Raw genomic sequence first — 25,317 nt, forward strand, 5'->3', positions numbered from 1 at the left:
GGAGAGGGAGAACAGGCGAATACAGTGGACTTCAAAGGAGGAGAAGGAGAGAGATGGGATTGGAGGTATGTACTGATAAGTGCAGGAGGGGGAGAGCAGAATCCCAACACCACCGCCACGTTTCTCATCTGGCCTAGGGGTATGACTAAAGTGAAGACCACCATGTGTGAGAGCAGCAATGGAAATGGTATCAGAAAGAGATAACCAGGTTTCGATAATTGCTAAAAGGGTGAAAGGATTTGATATAAACAGGTCATGAATGGTTGTAAGTTTGTTGCAGACAGAGCGAGAGTTCCATAGTGCGCAAGTGAAAGGAGTGTGTGCATATGGGATACATTGGATGGAAATGAGGTTATGTGTGTTGCTTTTATTAAAGTTTCTATAAGGAGTGCATGATTGGGTAATAGTGGGAATAAGGGTGGTCCCAGGATTTGGAGAGATGTCGCCTGAGTAGTAAGAGTAGGTGAGAATGAGATTTATAGCAGTAGGGGTATTTTTGTGAAGTGGCGCAGTTTATTGATATAGATTTTAAAATAGAAAGTAGTTCATGAGAGCTAAGGTAAGAAGAGGAAAGGAGAGAGGGGCCTATATAAACTGCATGTGGAGAAGGGTAAGGTATGAGCATGCCTGTGGAATAGACATGAGACTGTTAAAAGGAAAAGCAGCCCTGAAAACATAGCAGAATGTTAAGTGCAAAAGATTGTTTTTGAAATGAAAATATTTAGCTTGCCACAAATGTTCTTCAAATCTTGTCCAATTCTTGTCTAATTCTTAGTGCTGCCACTTAAAGATGGTCACTTAGACTGATGGGAGCTTAGAGAGATGGAATACTCTGCAAACGCTCTCCCCTAACATAGATACTTACATATGTCTACATATGTGTATATATGTATTTACAGACATATATATATATATATATATATATATATATATATATATACACATATAAACACATAAATACAAATCTATACATATATAGACAAATATATATATATGTGTGGTGCTTTGTAGCCCTTTGCAGTTAAAGGGACAGTCTAGTCCAAAAAAAACTTTCGTGTCTCAGATATTGCATGTAATTTTAAACAATTTTCCAATTTACTTTTATCACCAATTTTTCTTTGTTCTCTTGGTATTCTTAGTTGAAATCTTAACTTAGGAGGTTCATATGCTAATTTCTTAGACCTTGAAGGCGGCCTCTTAAGAATGCATTTTAACAGGTTTTTCACCACTAGAGGGTGTTAGTTCATGTTTTTCATATAGATAACACTGTGCTCGTGCACCTGAAGTTACCTGGGAGCCATCACTGATTGGCTAAACTGCAAGTCTGTCAAAAGAACAAATAAAGGGGCAGTCTGCAGAGGCTTAGATACAAGATAATCACAGAGGTAAAAAATATATAAATATAACTGTGTTGGTTATGCAAAACTAGGGAATGGGTAAACAAGGGATTATCTATCTTTTAAAACAATAACAATTCTGGTGTAGACTGTCCCTTTAAGTAGATAAAAACATTAAAAATCATATTTATGCAATATTCATATTTAATAAAGTGTTATACTGTGTATTTACTGTAAATATTTCACATTCCAGTGTTCTGCACATAGAAGAATATGTTCTATGCATTTATAAATAGATATTCCTATATATATATCTGTATTTACCTAACGTGCACAAAAAGCTTACTTCTAGCTCAGGGGTTTCAAGCTTAATTTATCTGGGGGCCACTGGCCAAGTGTTATGGGGGCCGCTTGAACTTAATAAGGGCTCCGGAACTAAATATACTAGGAACTGGAAGTTACATTTACCCATGTAGTAGTGCATGGTGGGAGTTGTAGCCCACAGCAGATATACAGTTTTCTATATTTATCTTGTGAGTGCCAAGTGAAGTGATTGTACTTGAACTGTATAACAACATGAAAAGGGACATTTATCCAAGCAGTGGGAGTCTACACTTGTCTTTATATTTATCTTGTGAGTGTTTTAATAGATCAACTAGTTACCTCTTAGAACCTAAAAAAAAATTACAGTCTAAATTAATGGTTTACCTATTAAACAAAGTAGGGCCAGATTAAACTATTTTGAGGGCCTCATATGGCCCCAGGGCCTGTACTTTGAGACCACTGTTCTAGCTCAATTAACACTTGAGTGGGAGCGTTAATTAGCGCTCCACTTGTAATCTGATCTTATGCTTTTTAAATTTACTGTTATGTCCCTTTCAGAAAATGCTGATTTCAAATGAAATGAGACAGAGAAATCATCTCTCTTCCAGCATTGTTATAGTTTTCTAAACTTGAAGTCTATTTGATTAAATGAAACTTTAATGATTCAGAAAGACACAAGTACAATACAAAAAATATTTACATTTTATTTCTATGATCAAATTGACCTCTTCCTATTGGCATGTTGAGATTTAGCTCCTTTCCACAAGCTCATGCTTAGTTCAGGAGTGTGCACTTGTATTAAACAACATATGAGAGTTTGCTTCAGTGTATAGTTTATACATACAGACAGTGCTCAAGACACACATACCTAAGTACAGTCTCATAGAAAATAGTGTTCTGTCTGAATCATTTGATTTTGACTTTGATATCCCTTAAAGTGTTAACTTTTTGTTTATGAATCGTGTGAGACTTGGAGAGCCATGTTACCTCTGATTTCAAAGGACATTTTATCTTTAGAAAGTGAGTGTTCTCATTGGAGTATATTTATTTTTGGCTAATAAACACAGGTTAAACTCTCTCAATTATTCTAATTCTGATAAGTGTTTTAAAATTCTGTTTTGACATTGATCCTTTAATATCTATAATAAAAGCACTGAGATAAGGCTTCAGTCTGCAGGGGGAGGGTTACAGTTAATCATAGCAGTAAAAAGTATATTAATATAGCAGTGTTGGTTACGAAAAACTCAAAAATGGGTATTAAAAAGGTATTATCTATCTTTTTAAACAATAACAATTTTAAAGTAGACTGTCCCTTTAAAGGAGGCGTTTGTTATCTCTTAGATGAGCAGTCTTCGTAGTTGTATTTATTTATTTATGGAAACATTTCTGAAGCCTCCTACATTTATTACTCTAAACCAATTGCTTTATTGGTTTGGAAACTGGCATTTTTCAGTCACCTAATAGCCAAAGAGTTGACCACAGCTTGAAATAAGAAATTTTCGATCTGATGAAAGTTACCAAGTGGCACAGTAGCTGATTATTAAGGCCTGGACTTTGTACTCATTGTCCCTAAAACTACCAGGCCTCAGGGTGATATTTGAGCCCCACCCGACTCCTTTGTTTATAATCTTTTAACAATTTCATTTTATAATAATAATAAGACTGCACTTGTGTTGTGTTACTTGTGTGCTAACCAAATCTTTATGTTTTTTTATTCATCAGGCAGAAATACTGAGTATGCTCAGTCACAGAAACATTATCCAGTTTTATGGAGCTGTACTTGAACCTCCCAACTACTGTATTGTCACAGGTAAAAACATATTTTGTTTGCTAATTATTGTATAATGTGTGAACTTAAGTCAACATTTAAAAATAAATAAATAAATTCAACATGCTATGTTGAAACATGTTCGATCTGTCCTCCGTTCTCTTAAAACGTAAGCATTGATGATGTTTGTCATGTGACATATAGGTACTGCAAATTTATTGTTGCCTGATCGTTTCAAGTATGTTTCTCTCTTTTGTGACTCTTACATTAATATACATAGTTTAATTTTATGGAATATATGGAATAATGGTTCCACTCTCCTTTAAAAAATAAGGGCTAGATTACAAGTGGAGTGCGAAATTTACTAAATCATTAAAAGTGGCTGGTTATTGCTACCGCAAGTGCACGTTAGCAATTAGCTCCCCGAAAATTAACCAGAGATTAGATCTCTGGTTAATTTTCTAAAAGTGCCCCAAATGCCCTCGAAATAGAGGGCATTGTAGTTTTTTTATTTGCTGTAAACTTGTAATACCAGCACACATTAACGTGCGCTGGTATTACAAAGTGGAGCGCAAATATCCTTTTAGCTAAATTTATATTTTGCGCTCCACTTGTAATCTGGCCCTAACTATATATATATATATATATATATATATATATATATATAGATAGATAGATAGATAGATAGATAGATAGATAGATATTGATCATCCATACATGCCAACTGTCCTGAGTTTCCCTGGACAGTCTCTATTTTTGGTTTATAACTATTCCTTAAGTTTGTCTGACATTTTAAAAATCTGTCCTGATCTCTGAAATGGGCAAGCATTTCATACTGTAGCAATCAGACATTAGATCGTATGTATTGGTTATATAGATGTGTGTGCTTGCATATTGTGGCATTCGAATCTCGTGCACTTTAGATCAGAGCAACAGAATAATATCTTAATTGGTGAGCTGGCACATGTAAATGTCCGGAATTTTACATACAGATATACCCCGCTCATAGAGCGGGTTAGGGACCGGAGCCCCGCTGTAAAGTGAAAACCGCCTTAAAGTGAAACAAGGCAGTTTTAGCTTTCTTTTCACTTGCCAGTGTGTTTAAAAACATGTTTGAACTAACATATATTAGGGGTGCAATAATGCTATCAAACTAGGAAAGAGAGCGGCAGGCACTACAAAAACCAAGCGGGCTCACACTAAAGTTGAAAACCAAAAAAAACTTTAATGTAAGTAATCTCAAAAATATATACAAGTATGGCAAGACACAAGTACAGGGGGGTGAAAAAGTGTGACAAGAGAGGCCTGACGCGTTTCGCGCCCCCTAGTGGCGCTTAATCATAGGCCTATGCAGCTACACCGCGCTCACCTCTGTTTTTGCGTGTTGCAATAATGCTATGTTTAGTTTAACACTCGCAAAGCACAGTATTCAATTAGTATTCAATAAATACTGTACCTGTAAAATAGTGACAATTACTGTAGTAAAGTGTGCCAGACTATAGCACTGAGACACAGATTGCACTGTGATGCTGTAAACAGAGTGAACTAAGCATAACAAAATGGTGTCAGTCACTTTTCTCGCAATCTCATGATGATTACAACACTGTTTCAAAAATCCTTGGAGGTTGAACTTAAGCTCCACAAAGCGCTGTATTAGTGAAGCGCTGTAAAGTGAAGCACTGTAAAGTGAGGTATACCTGTATTAGACTAAATTACACAATATTTAATATGTTGTGCATATTGTAGGAAATGAGGAATCTGTGGATGGATGAGGTAAGATCTCCTGTTTGTTTGATTGCTGTGCTGCGATTGACCATTTAAATCATGGCTGTCCATCCTATGACTCATATTTTCCTTGTATTATGTATTGTTTGTACATAACTACTGAAGGTACGTAGCAGATCTAAAACTGCACGACAGCGCAATATATCTGTGCCTTACACAGGGCCAGATTCGGAGTGGCACGCTAACTGTGATAGAGCAATATCGGGTTTATCCCGGGAAGTTTGTGAGAGTCTGAAGTAGCGTGCGTATTACAAGGTGAAAATAAAGCGTTCGCTGGAGCACAATTGAATTTAACACGCGTCGGGTTAGTGCAACCTCAGAGCTGCTCTGGTTAACTGTTGTGCTTGAATAAAAAGTGTAAAAAAATACATCAAAAATAAACTTAAAAGTACAGTTACACTCATAATAACACTGTTTAATAAAAATTATTATAAAGATCTCAGGTGTTAGAAAAAAAAGGACAGCAAATGGCTTTAACAAAGAGATACATATACATGTCAAATTAAGTATATATATTTATATGTGTGTACAAATGTATTTGTGTATTACTGTATATTTACTGTACATATTTCACATTCCAATATTCTTCACTTACAGGAAGATGTTCTTTTTATTCTTAAATACATATTTTTATATATATATATATATATATATATATATATATATATATATATATATATATATATATATATATATATATATACCTAACCGGCATATCTATTCATTAAATATTCTAAATAATGCATAGAATATTTCTATATATTTTACAGTATGTTTATTAATTTTTAATACGTTATATTGTTTTTTTTTATATTTTAAATGTAATATTTCAATTACGCGCCTTAAGAATACTAACGGCTAGATTACGAGTTTTGCGGTGAGCTGAAAAAGCAGCATTAACAGGTCCTAACGCTGCTTTTTCACTACCGCTGCTATTACGAGTCTTGCAGGTTTAGGGGCACCGCACACTTCTTTGGCCTTACCACAAACCGACTTACGTAAACTTTGTAAAGTCTTTTTTCTATAAGACTTCCATAGCGCCGGTATTACGAGTCTGTCCTGGGAGGCCAAAAAGTGAGTGGTACAGCCTCTACCTCCAAGATTCCTAACGCATTCTAAAGTCAGTAGTTATGAGTTTTACACTACAACGCTGTAGCATAAAACTCTTAACTAAAGTGCTAAAAAGTACACTAACACCCATAAACTACCTACTAACCCCTAAACCAAGGCCCCCCCCGCATCGCAAACACTATAATAACATTTTTAACCCCTAATCTGCCGCTCCGGACATCACCGCCACTAGAATAAACATATTAACCCCTAAACTGCCGCACTCCTGCCTCGCAAACACTAGTTAAATAATATTAACCCCTAATCTGCCGCCCCCAACATCGCTGCCACTATTCTAAATTTATTAACCCTTTAAACCTAAGTCTAACCCTAACACCCCCTAACTTAAATATAATTTAAATAAATCTGAAAAATATTACTACTATCATTAACTAAATTAATCCTATTTAAAACTAAATACTTACCTGTAAAATAAACCCTAAGCTAGCTACAATATAACTAATAGTTACATTGTAGCTATCTTAGGGTTTATTTTTATTTTACAGGGAAGTTTGTATTTATATTAACTAAGTAGAATAGTAACTAAATAGTTATTAACTATTTACTAACTACCTAGCTAAAATTGGAACAGCCAATAGAATGCAAGCTCAATCCTATTGGCTGATTGGATCAGCCAATAGGATTGAAGTTCAATCCTATTGGCTGATTGGAGCCAATAGTATTTTTTTCTACCTTAATTCCGATTGGCTAAGGGACGCCATCTTGGATGACGTCATTTAAAGGTACCTTAATTTGTCGTTAGTCCGTTGGTGGAAGAGGATGCTCCGCGTCGGATGTCTTGAAGATGGACTCACTCCGCGCTGGAAGGATGAAGATGGAAGATGCCATCTGGATGAAGACTTCTGCCCGTCTGGAGGACCACTTCTGCCCGTCTGGAGGACCACTTCTGCCGGCTTCCTTGAGGACATCTTGCGGCTTGGATGAAGACTTCTCCCAGTAAGTGAATCTTCGGGAGTGTTAGGATTTTTTTAAGGGTGTATTGGGTAGGTTTATTTTTTAGGTTAGGGCTTTGGGCCTGCAATAGAGCTAAATGCCTTTTTAAGGGCCCTTTTAAGGGCTATTGATAGTTTAGTTTAGGCTAGGGTTTTTTTTTATTTTGGGGGGGCTTTTTTCTTATTTTGATAGGGCTATTAGATTAGGTGTAATTGGTTTAAATATCTTGTAATTTGCTTTTTATTTTCTGTAATTTAGTGGGGTTTTTTGTGATTTAGCTAATTTAATTTAATTTATTTAATTGTATTTAATTTAGGGAATTGATTTAATTGTAGTGTAGTGTTAGGTGTTAGTGTAACTTAGGTTAGGTTTTATTTTACAGGTAAATTTGTATTTATTTTAGCTAGGTAGTTATTAAATAGTTAATAACTATTTAGTAACTATTCTACCTAGTTAAAATAAATACAAACTTGCCTGTAAAATAAAAATAAACCCTAAGATAGATACAATGTAACTATTAGTTATATTGTAGCTAGCTTAGGGTTTATTTTATAGGTATTTAGTTTTAAATAGGAATAATTTAGTTAATGATAGTAATATTTATTTAGATTTATTTAAATTCTATTTAAGTTAGGGGGTGTTAGGGTTAGGGTTAGACTTAGATTTAGGGGTTAATACATTTAATATAGTGGCAGCGACGTTGGGGGTGGCAGATTAGGGTTTAATAAGTGTAGGTAGGTTGCGGCAACATTGGGGACGGGAGATTAGGGGTTAGTGAATATAATGTAGGTATCGACGATGTTGGGGGCAGCAGATTAGGGGTTAATTAGTATAATGTAGGTGGCAGCGGTGTCTGGAGCGGCAGATTAGGGGTTAATAAGAATAATGTAGGTGTCGGCGATGTTGGGGGCGACAGATTCGAGGTTAATAAGTGTAAGATTAGGGGTGTTTAGACTTGGGGTTCATGTTAGGGTGTAAACATAAAATGTGTTTCCCCATAGGAAACAATGGGGCTGCATTACTGAGTTTTACGCTGCTTTTTGGCAGGTGTTAGACTTTTTCTCAGCCGGCTCTCCCCATTGATGTCTATGGGGAAATCGTGCACAAGCACATATGACCAGCTTACCACTGACTTAAGCAGCGCTGGTATTGGAGTGTAGTGTTTAGCAAAAATGTGCTCTACGCTCACTTCTTGCCTTTTAACGCCGGGTTTGTAAAAACCTGTAATACCAGCGCTGCAGGTAAGTGAGCGGGGAGAAAAAACTGCTCGTTAGCACCGCACAGCTCCTAACGCAAAACTCGTAATCTCGCCGTAAATTTTCATTGCGCTAATCCAACCGAGTTAAGATCTAAATTGAGAAATTTGATGTGCAAAATGCATATTTTACATTCCTATGTTCTTCACATAAAAAATAATGTACTTTTTATTATTAAATATAAATATATATATATATATATATATATATATATATATATATATATATATATATATATATATATATATATATATATATATATAAAAAGCAAAGTCCTGTATAGGAATGCACACCCTATATTTAGTAGCTGCTGCCAGGGTGCAATGTCATAACAGTATGTACTATGCAAAAAAGGCAGCACTCACTAGTCATTTGTAAGTCAAATTTAGCTTTTAATAATACAAAAAGTTAAAATCTTGGGAAAAACATGACGTTTCAATGCCTAACTGGCATCTTTTTCAAATGTCCCAAAAGGTAAATCCAAAGTGGTCACACCAGCTATGTGGTGTTCCCCATGAGAGCATGCTTTTTCCCAAGATTTTAACTTTTTGTATTATTAAAAGCTAAATTTTACTTACAAATGACCAGTGAGTGCTGCCTTTTTTGCATAGTGTATATATATATATATATATATATATATATATATATATATATATATATCTGATACTGCTCATGTAAAATACATAGCTATCCCTATATTTATAGGAATAGATGTGCAGATATAGGTATATATACACACACACACATATATATATATATATATATATATATATATATATATATATATATGTATGTGTGTATGTATTTAAGAATAAAAAGGACATTATCCTGTAAGTGAAGAACATTGGAATGTGAAATATGTACAGTAAATATACAGTAAAACGCAAATACATATGTATACACACACACATATATATATAATTATTTATGTGTGTGTGTGTGTGTGCGCATTGGAGCTAGGGTTGCCACCTCGGCCATGTTTTCCTGGACACTTATGAGTTACACATGCTGCAGGGTATGCAGGGAGGAACATGAATAGTGCTGTCCAGGATCACTATTTGTGTGCTGTCCCAGGGGTGCAATTCTTGTTCCCTTCTGAACACCCTGCAGCATGTGTAACTTATAAGTGTCCAGGAAAACATGGCCGAGGTGTTAACCCTAATTGGAGCCCTTTACCGTTAAGTAGCTGAAAAAATGTAAAATAATTTGTATGCAATATTCATATCTATTAACCCCTTAACGACGCATGTCGTACAGGGTAAGTCGCACACAACCTGGTCTTTAAAGACCAGCGACGTACTCTGTACGACATTATGGGTTTAAAGCGGCTGGAAGCGATCCTGATCGCTTCCAGCCGCTTTCCAGTTATTGCAGTGATGCCTCGATATCGAGGCAACCTGCAATAACACCCCTTGGCCATCCGATGCAGAGAGAGACACTCTGTGGCCCTCTCTGCACCGGACATCGATGGCCGGTATTGTTGGTGGGTGGGAGCTTACGTGGGAGGCGGGTGGGCGGCCATCGATAGGCCCTAATGACGTTGAGGGGGGCAGGATCATCGGGAGCGCGCCCGGAGACGCGCGCGTGCATGGGGGCGGGCACGTGGACGGGTGGAAGCGGGTGGGAACGGTGTTGTACCGTGAATGGTTTTAGAAACTGTTTAAAAAAAAAGTAAGAGTGGGGATATATTTTATTTAAAAAAAAAAAAAAACATCTAAGGGATCTGGGAGGTTGGTCTTTGGGGGGGGAAGCTACACTACAGAAAAAATAAATAAAATTAAAAAAAAAAGCTTTTTTTTTTAGTAAACTGGGTACTGGCAGACAGCTGCCAGTACCCAAGATGGCTACCAATAAGGTAGAGGGGGAATCCTAAAATACCTTTTATTTTAGTACTGGCAGACTTTCTGCCAGTACTTAAGATGGCGGGGACAATTGTGGGGTGGGGGAGGGAAGAGAGCTATTTGGGAGGGATCAGGGGGTGTGATATGTCAGGTGGGAGGCTGATCTCTACATTAAAGCTAAAATTAACCCTGTAAGCTCCCTACAAGCTCCCTAATTAACCCCTTCACTGCTGGGCATAATATACGTGTGGTGCGCAGCTGCATTTAGCGACCTTCTAATTACCAAGAAGCAACGCCCAAGCCATATATGTCTGCTATTTCTGAACAAAGGGGATCACAGAGAAGCTTTTACAACCATTTGTGCCATAATTGCACAAGCTGTTTGTAAATAATTTCAGTGAGAAACCTAAAATTGTGAAAAAGTTAAAGTTTTTTTTTCATTTGATTGCATTTGGCGGTGAAATGGTGGCATGAAATATACCAAGATGGGCCTAGATCAATACTTGGGGTTGTCTACTACACTAAAGCTAAAATTAACACTAGAAGCTCCCTACATGCTCCCTAATTAACCCCTTCACTGCTGGGCATAATACACGTGTGGTGCGCAGCGGTATTTAGCGGCCTTCTAATTACAAAAAAGCAACGCCAAAGCCATATATGTCTGATATTTCTGAACAAAGGGGATCCCAGAGAAGTGTTTACAACCATTTATGCCATAATTGCACAAGTTGTTTGCAAATAATTTCAGTGAGAAACCTAAAGTTTGTGAAAAAGTGAACATTTTTTTTATTTGATCTCATTTGGCAGTGAAAGGGTGGCATGAAATATACCAAAATGGGCCTAGATCAATACTTTAGGATGTCTGCTAAAAAAAAAATATATACATGTCAAGGGATATTCAGGGATTCCTGAAAGATATCAGTGTCCCAATGTAATTAGCGCTAATTTTGAAAAAAAGTGGTTTGGAAATAGCAAAGTGCTACTTGTATTTATTGCCCTATAACTTGCAAAAAAAGCAAAGAACATGTTAACATTGGGTATTTCTAAACTCAGGACAAAATTTAGAAACTATTTAGCATGGGTGTTTTTTGGTGGTTGTAGATTTGTAACTTTGTAATTTTGGGGGTCAAAGTTAGAAAAAGTATGTTTTTTCCATTTTTTCCTCATATTTTATATATTTTTTTATAGTAAATTATAAGATATGATGAAAATAATGGTATCTCTAGAAAGTCCATTTAATGGCAAGAAAAACGGTATATAATATGTGTGGGTACAGTAAATGAGTAAGAGGAAAATTACAGCTAAACAAAAACACCACAGAAATGTAAAAATAGCCCTGGTCCTTAAGGGAAAGAAATTGAAAAATGGCCTTGTCCTTAAGGGGTTAAAGTGTTTAACTGTCTATTTACTTTTAATATTTCACATTCAAATGTTCTTCACATAGGTGAATATGTACTATGTATTTTTAAATAGACATTATATATATATATATATATATATATATACATATATATATATACACACCTATATATAATCATATACAGTTGTAATAAAAATTATTCAACCCCAATTGCAAATCAGGTTTATTGTTAAAATTTACAGACTTTCAGCTGTTTGCAATAAACAAATTAAACAAAAGCAATTGAAATAGCTCAACACAACAAATGCTTCAAGTGGTTTACCCAAATTAAACTGAAAATGCAACTTTTAATTAATTCTGCAATCTCAAAATGATTCAACCCCCTGAATAGAATCCCTCACAACAGCACAAAAATGCAAAACTTGTGTTATCTCAAGCACACCTGATGCAACTAATCAAGGGCTTCATTAATTGCATCAGGTGTGCTTTAGCTAGAACACATGAAATACCTGAACTGGCTCAGGGTTTGTTGAGTGTCACGTTTGCCTGCTTGTTAGAAATATGGCTAAGTCAATAGAATGGTCCAAAAAGTTAAGAGAAGAGATCATCGCCCTTCACAAACAAGGAACAGGATACAAAAAGATGGCGAAGACACTAAATGTTTCTAGAAACACTGTTTGAAGCATAGTTTGCAAGTTCAAAGTTAAAGGAACAGTGGTTACACTACCTGGACGGGGCAGAAAAAGGAAGTTATCAACAGCTGCAACCAGATTTCTGATTAATCCACTCGTAATCTAGCCCACAGTTGTATGAGGTTATAGTGAAAAATTAAAGGTTAATTCCCAAACTTTTCTGCTCCTGTTCAATAGAAGATCCATAATATTATTATTTTTTTCTTTTATCTTGCAAGAGTTGTGAGCAAATTCTATGTACAGGTGGCCCTCGTTTTACAACGGTTCAATTTACACCGTTTCAGAATAACAACCATTTTTCCAGTCATGTGACTGCTATTGAAAAGCATTGAGAAGCAGTGCATTTATTAAAATAGCCAGTAGGTGGAGCTGTCCGCTTGTGCTGCAGCAAAGCCAAGCAAGCTGAAATTAATCAGTTTAACCAGACCTGAGCTATCGAGCAGATTTCAAAGGAACAAGATCTTCCTGTCTATAAATCAGTCCAGATTTGAATGCATAGAAAGAACTGTTTGCAGAAAAATGCAAGTGAAGTCTGTGGTGTGTGATTATTTTATTAGGTTTATAATGCTGTTTAGCAAATGTTTTTGTTCATTTAACTTAGTTTAATTATATATTCTGTGTTGTGTGATTATTTTATTAGGTTTATAATGCTGTTTAGCATTTACAGTCTTCATTTCAAAGCTTTAAAAATAATGTATTAGGTGTTGTTATGACAATTTTGAGAGGGGCCTGGAACCTATCTCCCTCACTTCCCATTGACTTACATCATAAACTGGGTATCAATTTACAACAGTTTCGATTTACAACCATTCCTTCTGGAACCTAAACTGAGGGCTAACTGTATTCAACAACAAAAAAATCTCATGTCTAGAATTGTTTAGAAAGATTTATGTATGGCTTATGTTGCACAAGTGGTACAAACAGATATGCCCAAACCCCAGAAATCTTCCCAGAGAGGACAGGAATAAGCTAGCTGCATCCAGAGGGAGCACATTAGTATTTGTTGCAAAAATGTATAACAATATTAAAAACAATGTTTCAAAACACTTTTGCCATATAGGATGCATGCATGCTCTGGAGCTTCTAATGAGTCTACCTAGAATGACTCTTCAACAAAGGATATCAAAGAACAAAGTGATTTTGATAACAGAAGAAAAATTAAAAGTTGTTTAAAATGACATACTATATCTGAATCATGAGTTTAATTTTAACTTTACCATCCCTTTAAGTACTGCACTATAACAATCCCCACAAAAAAATATATCCTTTGAAGAATGCTGACTAGCTAACTACTTCTATTTCCCTGGTGGAATTTTATAAAGTCACTTTTTTTTTTCTTTCAAAACCTAAACATTTCCACTCTACTGATCTCACTGTTTTTTCTCGCGAGGTTGTGACAAAATATGCAGAATAATAAATAACCTAAAAGAAAAACACATGCATTCGAAAATAGAGGTGATTATAAGATTCTGTACACAGAAAGCTGTGCAATGTGATTTATATTGGCTCAGGATTTAATTTTTAAATTGTGCCTCCTGATCACTGCTAACTTTGCCCTAAACAGCTAAGTTTTCCTTTCCAGCGAGCTCCATTAATTTCAATTTTGCCACTCACAGGGACTGTTCCCTTTTAAGATAATTCCACCAGGGCAGCCTTGCGAGGGTCGGCATGAAAAACCACGTCTGATCTGGCGAGATTTAGATAATCGGCCCCTATGAACCTTATGACTGAGCATTTATTTACTTATTTATTACTAAGAAATGTATTCTATAGTCCAAAATCAAAAGTATCTGTATAGTGTATACTGAGATATAGTATGTTTAATTTGATAAAGATAATCTTAACCCAAACTCAAAGGGTGGCAGAATCTCATTTGGTATGAATCTTATATAAAGGGGAAACACGGCATATTGCTTATATCACGTGTGAAAATTTTTTTAAAATATGGCAAAGTAAGTATTTTGAACACGGTTTTCAAAACTTCAGTGGATTTTCTATAAAAAAAAAAAAAAAAGGGAGGGGCTGTCCTCAAGGAATTCTCTCTAACAAAAAAAAAAGGGGAGGGCTGTCCTCAAGGAATTCCGTAAAAAAAAAAAAAAAAAAAAAGGGAAGGGGCTTCCCCTGCAAGTTCCATAGAAAGTAATGGAGCTCACTGGAAAGGAAAACTTTGCTGGGGAGAACAAAGTTAGCAGGGAGCAGGGGCTTGCTTTAAAAATGAAATCCTGCAGACAATACAAATAAGATAACTCTGCTTTCAGGGTATAGCACATTATAATTGCCTCTGTTTTCATAATCAGGTGTTTTTCTACCAAGGCTCCCTTACAATATGAAGGTAAATTGTTGATCGTTACAGAAATTGACAATGCCACTCTCTGTAACACTCATTCTTTTGTGCTGAGCGGGAGCGGTAGGAGCGAGGTGGGTGCGTTCCCTTCACTACAGAAACATTAGGAAGGGAGAGGAAGGGATGGGGTCCTACACTATGGAACAGTATGGACTGGAGGGGGAAGGGCAGACCCTACACTACAGAAACGCTGATCTTGGTGGGGGAAGTGGAGCCCTACACTACACTACACTTCAGAAAAAAAAATACATATAGAGTGGCTGCCTGTAACAAATATGGTGGGAAGCAGTGGGAGGGTTTTAAGAGCTGTTTGGGGCAGTCAGGGGGTGGGAGAGTGAGGAGGGAGCCCTATACTACAGAAATTAAAGAATAAATAAATATTTTAGAAAAAGCACTAACTGCATATTGGCAGACTGTCTGCCTGTACCTAAGATGACGGTGACCATTGAGGGGGAGGAGGGAATAGAAGTGTTTGGGAGGGATCAGGGGGTGGGAGATATTAGATGAGATGGTAGTTCCTAAACTAAAGCAAATATTAACCTTACAAGCTAAATAATTAACCCCATTCACTGACAGTAATTTGCTACAATTTTGGGCTTTCAAAAGCCATGCATGTCTGCTATTTCTGAACAAAGGGGATCCCAGAGAACCTTTTATTAGCATTTGTCATATGACTGCAGTAGCTGTGTGTAAATAATTTAAGTGAGAAACCCAAAGTTTGGGGAAAAAGATAATGATTTTTTTTTATATGATTGTATTTGGCGGCCAAATAATGTCATCAAATATATCAAAATGGGTTTAGATCAATACCTTGGGTTGTGTACTTTAAATAAAAATATATATAGTTTTCATAGGTAAATAAAAAAAAAACAAAAGCTCTATTTCTGTTTAAACGGAGTGATAGCTAAAAATTCTCTGGTATTTTGGGCAAGTTTGTTTCTGAAATTCCCAGTAGTGAATGGGTTAAATGGTCTCTGAGAACAGAGCAAAGCAATAACTACATTACCTATGCCAGGTCAAGTTAACTACAGCATATATAAATATGTTGTCTTTGGATGAAAAGAAGAAAACCACACATTTTAAAAAAAATTCCAGAAAAATCAGATACAATAATGAATGTATTCTCATTTTACTATGCTTAATTAAATATTTTATGGAAGATTTAATTATGAGTTTCAAGTCCCTTTAAGCAAGTCATTTGGGTTAATGTGTTTATTGTTTCAGTAAGTAAAAGTGATATCTAGGTAGAGAGGCTAAATTATTTGCAAAGCCTAACACTGGAGCTTTAACGTCTTATGTGAGATTATGTAGTAAGTGGCATATACATGCAAAAGCTTACCTACTTTTTATTAATGATTCTGGTCTGTTCATTTGTAATTTTAGAAAGAACAAATTAAATATTTCACTAGTCTGATATCTACAATTGTGCTCAGTTTTCCTTTTAACCATTACCAACAAATTACATCTGTTTATATGATAAAACTTCCTAATCCATGTGTTTATTAGTATACCATAAATTGCTCTATCCACATGTATACATATCATTTCCTTGTGTTTACAAAAAGTACAACAAAGATTTCCCTTTGTTCTTAGTTTGCATTTCTTCCAATGAATAACTGGAAAGGATCCAGAAGAATATTCGTGCCAAAAAAAAAAGTATGATTTTCCCTGTTAAATAATAAATTCCAAGACAAGAGAAAATAGTACAGGTAAATCTGTAATGTTAAAAACATAACACGCATTGTTGCAGTCTATTCACATATGTATGGTTCGGACTGGATTCTCTAGACATAGACAAGAGAGGAATTAATCAGAGCTCAGTAAACCTTTCCCACTGTTTTATTTTTGGACTGTATCATACCAGCAGTGACATAAATATCAGTGGCACCTCTGTCTGCAACGAGAGCTGTGTCTTGTTCATATTAAAGAACTCTTCACACTTCATGTGACATCTCTTTGTTCCAAGTGCATTTACATTGGAAAATATCAACCAGAAAACAACTTCCAAAGACAAATTCAAGTATAGAATGAGTAGCTATATTTAAATATTATACACAAATTACATATAATTTAAAGGACAATAAAATAATGAAAAAGTAAAAGCGTACTATGTTAGATCAGTTTATTTTTTGACTAAATGTGGGCGGAAAAGGATCTTAAGCAGGTAACCTGTCCACTGAAGCTTTCCTCTATAACAAGCCACTGAGCTGTTGTTCGCTCCTGGTAGAATGCTTCTCTTTCTGTTTGTATTTGTATTATGACCCTGGAGAGAGTCTCCCTAAGGGTGATGGGGAAACCAGATGTGGACTCCCTGCCCAATGGGCTTAGGGATATGGCTGCTCCTCACTGACAAGGTCCAAAGGAGGTCGAAACGATCATATGGGGATGCCATTTTCCTTGTTCAGAGGAGATTTGCCTGGTATTTTGGGGCTGGACAGACCTTGATAGGCGGGATCAGACTGATATACTTCAGGAAAGCTTTCCTCTGTGAAAAGCACAATTGGGCTAAAAGAAGCTACTCCCAAGTAGCAACCTTTCCATTGAACAAGCCAATGAGCAGTTGTTTGTTCCTGGCAGACTTCTTCTCTTTCTGTTTGTATTCCTGGAAGAAGTTAGCAGTGCAAGGGGGCACTCTTGTGCTCTGATGCATCCAATCACGCAAAAACAGGAGTTGTGAGCCACCCCAGTTACGTAGCTGCCATGTTCTTAGTGCCACCACTTTAAAAAAAATATAGGAGAATCAGAAGAAGGACCAACTACTTTTACTAACTGGCTTATCCACCCATTGGAAGCTCAACTGGCACACTACTTTCTGCCATATTTTAATTATACAGAAAATGCCATAACAATTAGTCAAAACTAATTTGCTATAGATAGAGATTAGCTTATTTTTTACTTTATAGATTAATTTATAGGGACAGTTTTGTGCAAAGTCATACTTTACCCAGTAATCTTATTCTGAATAGAGGGGTCCTATATAGTAGCACATATTTAAAAGGGACAGTAAAGTAAAAAAATACTTTAATGATTTGGATACAGCATGCAATTTTAATCAACTTTCCAATTTACTTCTGTTATCAAATTTGCTTCGTTCTCTTGGTATCTTTTATTGAAGAGATAAACTAGGTAGGCACATAAGAGCACGTGTCTCTATGGCAGCAGTGTTTTGCAACATTGTATAATAAAGCTACAAATAATGTTGCAAAACAATGCTGCCACAGAGTACTAAAGACACGTGCACACTCCTGAGCTCTTATGAGCCTACCTAGTTTTACTCTTCAATAAAAAAGATACCAAGAGAACAAAGCAAATTTGATAACAGAAGTACTTTGGAAAGTTGTTTAAAATTGCATATTCTATCTGTTTCATGAAAGTTTAATTTTAACTTTACTGTAGATTTTAAGTGTGAGCAAATAAAGTTAAAATAAACTACTGATGACTACTTTCAGATTTATTTATTCCATAATTACCAAAAAATGCTTTTGTAATCAAACGTTGGATCTTCTAGACTAGATTTTCAACTTGGAACCTGAAAGTGATTTCATCTCTTTGTAAGAATATATTGAGAACTGAAATAAAAAGTACCATGCATGCCCAGTATATTAAAATGGGATTTTAAAAATAATTCTCAAAGATTTATAGATACATAGGGGCCGATTTATCAAGTGTCGGGCGGACATGATCCACTGTAGCGGATCGTGTCCGCCTGACATCGCTAAATGCCAACAGCATACACTGTCGGCATTTAACATTGCACAAGCATTTCTAGTAAAATGCGTGTGCAATGCCGCCCCCTGCAGATTCAGCAAGGGGTGTCAATCATCCCGATCGTATCTGATCGGGATGATTGCTGTCCGCAACCTCAGAGGTGGCGGATAAGTTAAGGAACAGCTTGATAATTCAGCCCCATGATGTACTTAGTCATTAATCATATCACTTTAGTGACACCAAACTAAAGGCACGAATAAGGAAAATGTATCAAGGAAAGAACATCCTTGATACACTTGCCACCATTACTTGGTGAAATGTAAGATTGTTTAAGAACTCTCTTATGCAATTCTGCCCCACTGCTCTCACTCAACCAATCACACAAGAGCAGGGCTTTTCAATCAAGCCGAACAAGGATAACAAAAAGGAACTGCTTAAATTTGTGGTTGCAGGCTCATGAGAGACTGCACCGTATGGTCTAAGAAGCTGAGAGTGCAGCTTAAAGGGACATTAAACCCACATTTTTTCTTTCATGATTCAGATAGAGAATACCATTTTAAACAACTTTCTAATTTACTTATATAATCTAATTTGCTTAATTCTCTTGATATTCTTTCCTGAAAAGCATATCTAGATATGCGCAGTAGCTTCTGATTGGTGGCTGCACGTATTTGCCTCATGTGATTGGCTCACCAATGTGCATTGCTATTTCTTTAACAAAAGATAGCTAAAGAATGAAGCAAATTAGATAATTGAAGTAAATGGGATGTTGTTTAAAATTGTATTCTCTGTCTGACTCATGAAAGAAAAATGTTGGGTTTAATGTCCCTTTAATAACCGTTCCCCAAAAAAGTGATTGATAATCCATTCAAGAATGCCCCTCACAGGGGAGACATTCGCCCTGACATAAATAGGCAAAAGAGGATGTAATGAAAACAATTGCCATAACTGAGCCATGTATTGACTTTAAAGTGATACTAAACCCACATTTTTTATTTAATGATATGGCATGCCATTTTCTAATATACTCCTATTATCATTTTTTTTCATTCTCTTGCCCATTTCAGGTTCAGCACCTGGATAGCGCTTGCTTATTGGTGGCTACATTTAGCTACCAATAAGCAAGCGTAACCCAGGTGCTGAACCAAAAATGGGCCAGCTCCTAAGCTTAGGATACTAAACCCAATTTTTTCCTTTCATGGTTCAGATAGAGCAGTGTTTCCCAAACCAAGTCCTCAGGACCCTTAACAGGCCACATATTTATTATACATGTGAAGATATTAAGTTAAGGGTCCTGAAGACTGGAGTTGGGAAACCCTAAGATAGAGCATGCAATTTTAAGCAACTAATTTACTCCTATTATTAATTTGTCTTTGCTCTTTTGCTATCTTTATTTGAAAAAGCAGAAATCTAAGCTAAGGAGCTGGTCCATGTTTAGTTCAGAACCTTGGATAACGCTTGCTGATTGGTGGCTACTTTTAGCCACCAATCAGCAAGCGCTATCCAGGTGCTGAACCAAAAATGGCCCGGCTCCTTAGCTTAGATTCCTGCTTTTTCAAATAAAGATAGCAAAAGAGCAAAGACAAATTGATAATAGGAGTAAATTAGTTGCTTAAAATTGTTTGCTCTATCTCACTGGTTTTCAAACCTCTCCTCAGACCTCCCTAACAGGTCACATTTTGAGGATATCTGAACTGGAGCAAAGGTGAAATATTCAGCTGATTAGTAAACATGGTTATTTATTTACCTGCTCTCATACAAGATAATCCTGAAAACCTGGCCTGTTGGGGAAGCTTGAGAACAGTTTTGAAAACCAGTGCTCTATCTGAATCATGAAAGAAAAAAAATGGGTTTAGTATCCCTTTAATGAATATCACAATAACAAAAAAAAAGAAGAAGTTAAAGCTGCTGCTTGACACTCTTCTTTATAACAGTGACTGGGATTTTTGTTTTTTCTCATGGGGTTTTGGATATAGATTTTATATATTGCTAAGTGCCTGACCTTCCTCTTTGTGTAATTTACAACTGCTGTTAAGAAGCTATTTAAAGGGACAGTAAACAATTTGTATTTTGTATATACAATGTTTAGTTATGCGTAGTGAAACAACTCATTATTTATTTTCCCCAATTTTCATGTAATTTAGCATTTAAAATTGTAGCTCAGAACTTGAAATGCACCCTGTTGACTTATCAAGGCTAACTCTGCTACATATATTTCCATAATTGAATTGAACTGATATCAACTGCAAAACAATGCACTTAATACTAACAATATGAATGTGGCCAGCTTTTTTTGTCTGCAGACTAAACCCAGATTGGCTCCTCCAAATAAAGCAAATGGTGGAAGGAATTTGGCTACTAAATACTTTTTCAGTAAAAAAGGATGTTAATTTATGTGTAAAACGTGTAGACTTGGCTGATATGTCAATCTATAGCAACACAACAGAAATGTCTTGTAATTATATACAGCAAGATTACAAGTAGCATGAGTTTTCTGCACAATGTGGTCTTTTTGCAATTAATTTCCATTGCGCAGATATTACAAGTCTTGAAAAATCGCGATTGTGTGTGCACATTTGCCTTTTACGCAAAATTCTTTCCGCACTCAAAGAGCTGCAGTTAATGCTTTTCCGCAACAAAAAAGTTTCACAAAACACTTCAAAAATACATTACAAAGTACAGTAACACCAATATTAACACTGATAAAAATTATTTTAAAAATTATTGCACACAAAAGAAGTTATAAGGGCTAAAAGATACGAGATCTCGGGTGATAGAGAAAATAAAAGCTGACGCAGGGATTTTACATTGACATACATAGAGAAACATGGATTTATATGTATAGATATGTTTATCTATGAATATAATACAAATATTTTACCTTACAATCTTATGCACATTAAAAAAGATCTTAGATGGATTTTCAATGGTATATTCACATATAGATCTCAAGATATCTAGACATATATATATTCATATACATAGCTCACAATAAATAGATATATCAGTCAAAAAATCATCACACATATAGAGAAATATTTATTTAGAAATAAATAGAACATGTTCTGTTGCAAAAACATTTTGCAACTTGTAATACCTTCACAACCCCAAATGCTAAAAAGCCATAAAGCCTGCAGTGTTTTTGCAACCGATTTGCCGTGCAACTTGTAATCTTGGCCAAAGTATTTATTGTCTCTTTAATTTAAAGTACACCTTCAATTATATTCTAGCTTTTGTTTCCTTTTTTGTATGAATGACAATGTCCTAAGATTCAACCAGTATGCCTTAAAGGGAAATGAAACCCAAATTTTTTCTTTAACGATTCAGATAGAGCATGCAATTTTCTAATTTACTTCTATTATAATTTTTTCTTCGTTCCCTTGGTATGCTTTGTTGAATGAGCAACAATGCACCACTGGTTGCTGACTGAACACATGGGTTAGCCAATGACAATCAGTATATATATATATATATATATATGCAGCAACCAATCAGCAGCTAGAACCTAGGTTCTTTGCTGCTCCTGAGCTTTCCTAGATAAACCTTTCAGCAAAGGATAACAAGAGAAGGAAGCAAATTAAATAATTGAAGTAAATTGGAAAGTTGTTTAAAATTGTGTTCTCTACCTGAATCATGGAAGAAAATTTGGTGTTTCATGTCCCTTTAAGGACCTAGGCAATACTTAAGGCTTTATACAAAGGGCCTATAATTAAAAAAGATATTTTTTATTAATCTTTGCAGCATCCCCACTATTTTGATGTATATTTTGTTAAAAGGATCTGCTATGAAGCTGCATCTGACATATAAATGACAGGGGAGAAGGGTCTGTTGTGTAATTGTATATGGCCAAACAGGAAGGGGCATCTGTTCTATACAATATTATAGGTACCATGTTATAGCTGCCTAGAAAATATGACCATATGGTCCATAGGTGTGGTCTTTGTCTGATGTGGGCATACAGATGGCTTTTGGTATTATACAGGGAGTGCAGAATTATTAGGCAAATGAGTATTTTGACCACATCATCCTCTTTATGCATGTTGTCTTACTCCAAGCTGTATAGGCTCGAAAGCCTACTACCAATTAAGCATATTAGGTGATGTGCATCTCTGTAATGAGAAGGGGTGTGGTCTAATGACATCAACACCCTATATCAGGTGTGCATAATTATTAGGCAACTTCCTTTCCTTTGGCAAAATGGGTCAAAAGAAGGACTTGACGGGCTCAGAAAAGTAAAAAATAGTGAGATATCTTGCAGAGGGATGCAGCACTCTTAAAATTGCAAAGCTTCTGAAGCGTGATCATCGAACAATCAAGCGTTTCATTCAAAATAGTCAACAGGGTCGCAAGAAGCGTGTGGAAAAACCAAGGCGCAAAATAACTGCCCATGAACTGAGAAAAGTCAAGCGTGCAGCTGCCAAGATGCCACTTGCCACCAGTTTGGCCATATTTCAGAGCTGCAACATCACTGGAGTGCCCAAAAGCACAAGGTATGCAAAACTCAGAGACATGGCCAAGGTAAGAAAGGCTGAAAGATGACCACCACTGAACAAGACACACAAGCTGAAACGTCAAGACTGGGCCAAGAAATATCTCAAGACTGATTTTTCTAAGGTTTTATGGACTTATGAAATGAGAGTGAGTCTTGATGGGCCAGATGGATGGGCCCGTGGCTGGATTGGTAAAGGGCAGAGAGCTCCAGTCTGACTCAGACGCCAGCAAGGTGGAGGTGGAGTACTGGTTTGGGCTGGTATCATCAAAGATGAGCTTGTGGGGCCTTTTCGGGTTGAGGATGGAGTCAAGCCCAACTCCCAGTCCTACTGCCAGTTTCTGGAAGACACCTTCTTCAAGCAGTGGTACAGGAAGAAGTCTGCATCCTTCAAGAAAAACATGATTTTCATGCAGGACAATGCTCCATCACACGCGTCCAAGTACTCCACAGCGTGGCTGGCAAGAAAGGGTATAAAAGAAGAAAATCTAATGACATGGCCTCCTTGTTCACCTGATCTGAACCCCATTGAGAACCTGTGGTCCATCATCAAATGTGAGATTTACAAGGAGGGAAAACAGTACACCTCTCTGAACAGTGTCTGGGAGGCTGTGGTTGCTGCTGCACGCAATGTTGATGGTGAACAGATCAAAACACTGACAGAATCCATGGATGGCAGGCTTTTGAGTGTCCTTGCAAAGAAAGGTGGCTATATTGGTCACTGATTTGTTTTTGTTTTGTTTTTGAATGTCAGAAATGTATATTTGTGCATGTTGAGATGTTATATTGGTTTCACTGGTAAAAATAAATAATTGAAATGGGTATATATTTGTTTTTTATTAAGTTGCCTAATAATTATGCACAGTAATAGTCACCTGCACACACAGATATCCCCCTAAAATAGCTATAACTAAAAACAAACTAAAAACTACTTCCAAAACTATTCAGCTTTGATATTAATGAGTTTTTTGGGTTCATTGAGAACATGGTTGTTGTTCAATAATAAAATTAATCCTCAAAAATACAACTTGCCTAATAATTCTGCACTCCCTGTATGTCTTAGTTTGTATTTTTATGCAAAGTTTAGTTAGTTTTAAAAAAAATGTTAGTAAGTTTCTCTAGCTTTATCAATAAAAATAAACTCTATAGAAAAACACCTTAAAAAGATGTGCTGGGTGGTGACATAAATATACATTAGAAAAGAAGTTAGTAAAGAGAATTAAAATGGGACACTAAACCCAAATTTTATCTTTAATGATTCAGATAGAACATGCAATTTTAAGCGACTTTCTAATTTACTCCTACTATCAATTTTACTTTGTTCTCTTGCTATCTTTTGGCGAGATTACATATACGGCGCAAGCTTCAGCACAACTGCTGAAACCCACGCCGGACGTAATTTCACCTCACACATTGGGGTATTACATAAACCCCCGCCGGCAGTTTATAAGGGGCCGAAAGTCGGATAAACTAATGATGTCCAGAACTGTGCGTAAATTAACATTTCTGGAGTCGCCAGTGACTTACAGCACTTTGGAAACTTCTGGCGCCTAAGAAAAAAAAAAAAAGGCAAATCTTCCGTAAAAGTCTAACCCACCTCCCAAAAATAAACCCAACACGTAAAACCCCTATATCCGCCATCAAACCCACATCGGAATTTATAATAAATGTATTAATTCCTAAACCGAAACCCCCCCACAATCAATAAGCCTATTTAATCTATTAACCCCTAATCCGGATTCACCCACATCGCAATCTACCTAATAAAACTATTAACCCCTAATCCATCATTAACCAACATCACAACAAATCTAATAAAACTATTAACCCCTAATCCGCCAAATCCACACAACGCAATAATCCTAATAAGTCTATTAACCCCTAATCCGCCAAACCCCCACAACGCAAAAAACTAATTAAATTACTAAGTCCCCTAACCTAACACCCCCTAAATTAAAAAATACTAAGTTGCAATTAAAATAAAAAAGCTAACATTACTTAAAAATAAAAAAAATACATTTAAATTAATCTAAGATTACAAAAATAACAAAATGTCTAGCATTACATAAAATATTAAACCAAAATTATCAAAAATAAAAAAAATTAAACCTAATCCCTATGGAAAAAAACAAACAAAAAAAACATCCCCTAATCTAATACTAAACTACCTCCTCTCTAACAGTAAAACCCCCACCCACCAAACCCCCCCAAATAAAAAAACTAACACTAATGGGGCATTTGTATGGGCACTGCCCTTAAAAGGGCATTCAGCTTTTTTTTGCCCTTAAAAGGGCATTTAGCTCTTTTAAGAGTGCCCAGAAATCCCTAAAACAAACAAACCCCCAAAGC

General features: G+C 36.1%; 1 protein-coding gene across 1 annotated transcript in view; it reads left to right on the forward strand.

Moving 5' to 3' along the window:
• The window catches only part of MAP3K20 (mitogen-activated protein kinase kinase kinase 20), a 543,230-nt gene that overhangs the window by 148,364 nt on the left and 369,549 nt on the right, over positions 1 to 25,317 (forward strand). Inside the window, exon 3 of the mRNA XM_053712840.1 lies at positions 3,384 to 3,471. Coding sequence (XP_053568815.1) covers positions 3,384 to 3,471 — 88 coding nt within the window. The remainder of the gene's footprint in view (positions 1 to 3,383; positions 3,472 to 25,317) is intronic.

The sequence above is a fragment of the Bombina bombina genome, chromosome 1 (assembly GCF_027579735.1).
Source record: "Bombina bombina isolate aBomBom1 chromosome 1, aBomBom1.pri, whole genome shotgun sequence".
Classification (NCBI taxonomy): Eukaryota; Metazoa; Chordata; class Amphibia; order Anura; family Bombinatoridae; genus Bombina; species Bombina bombina.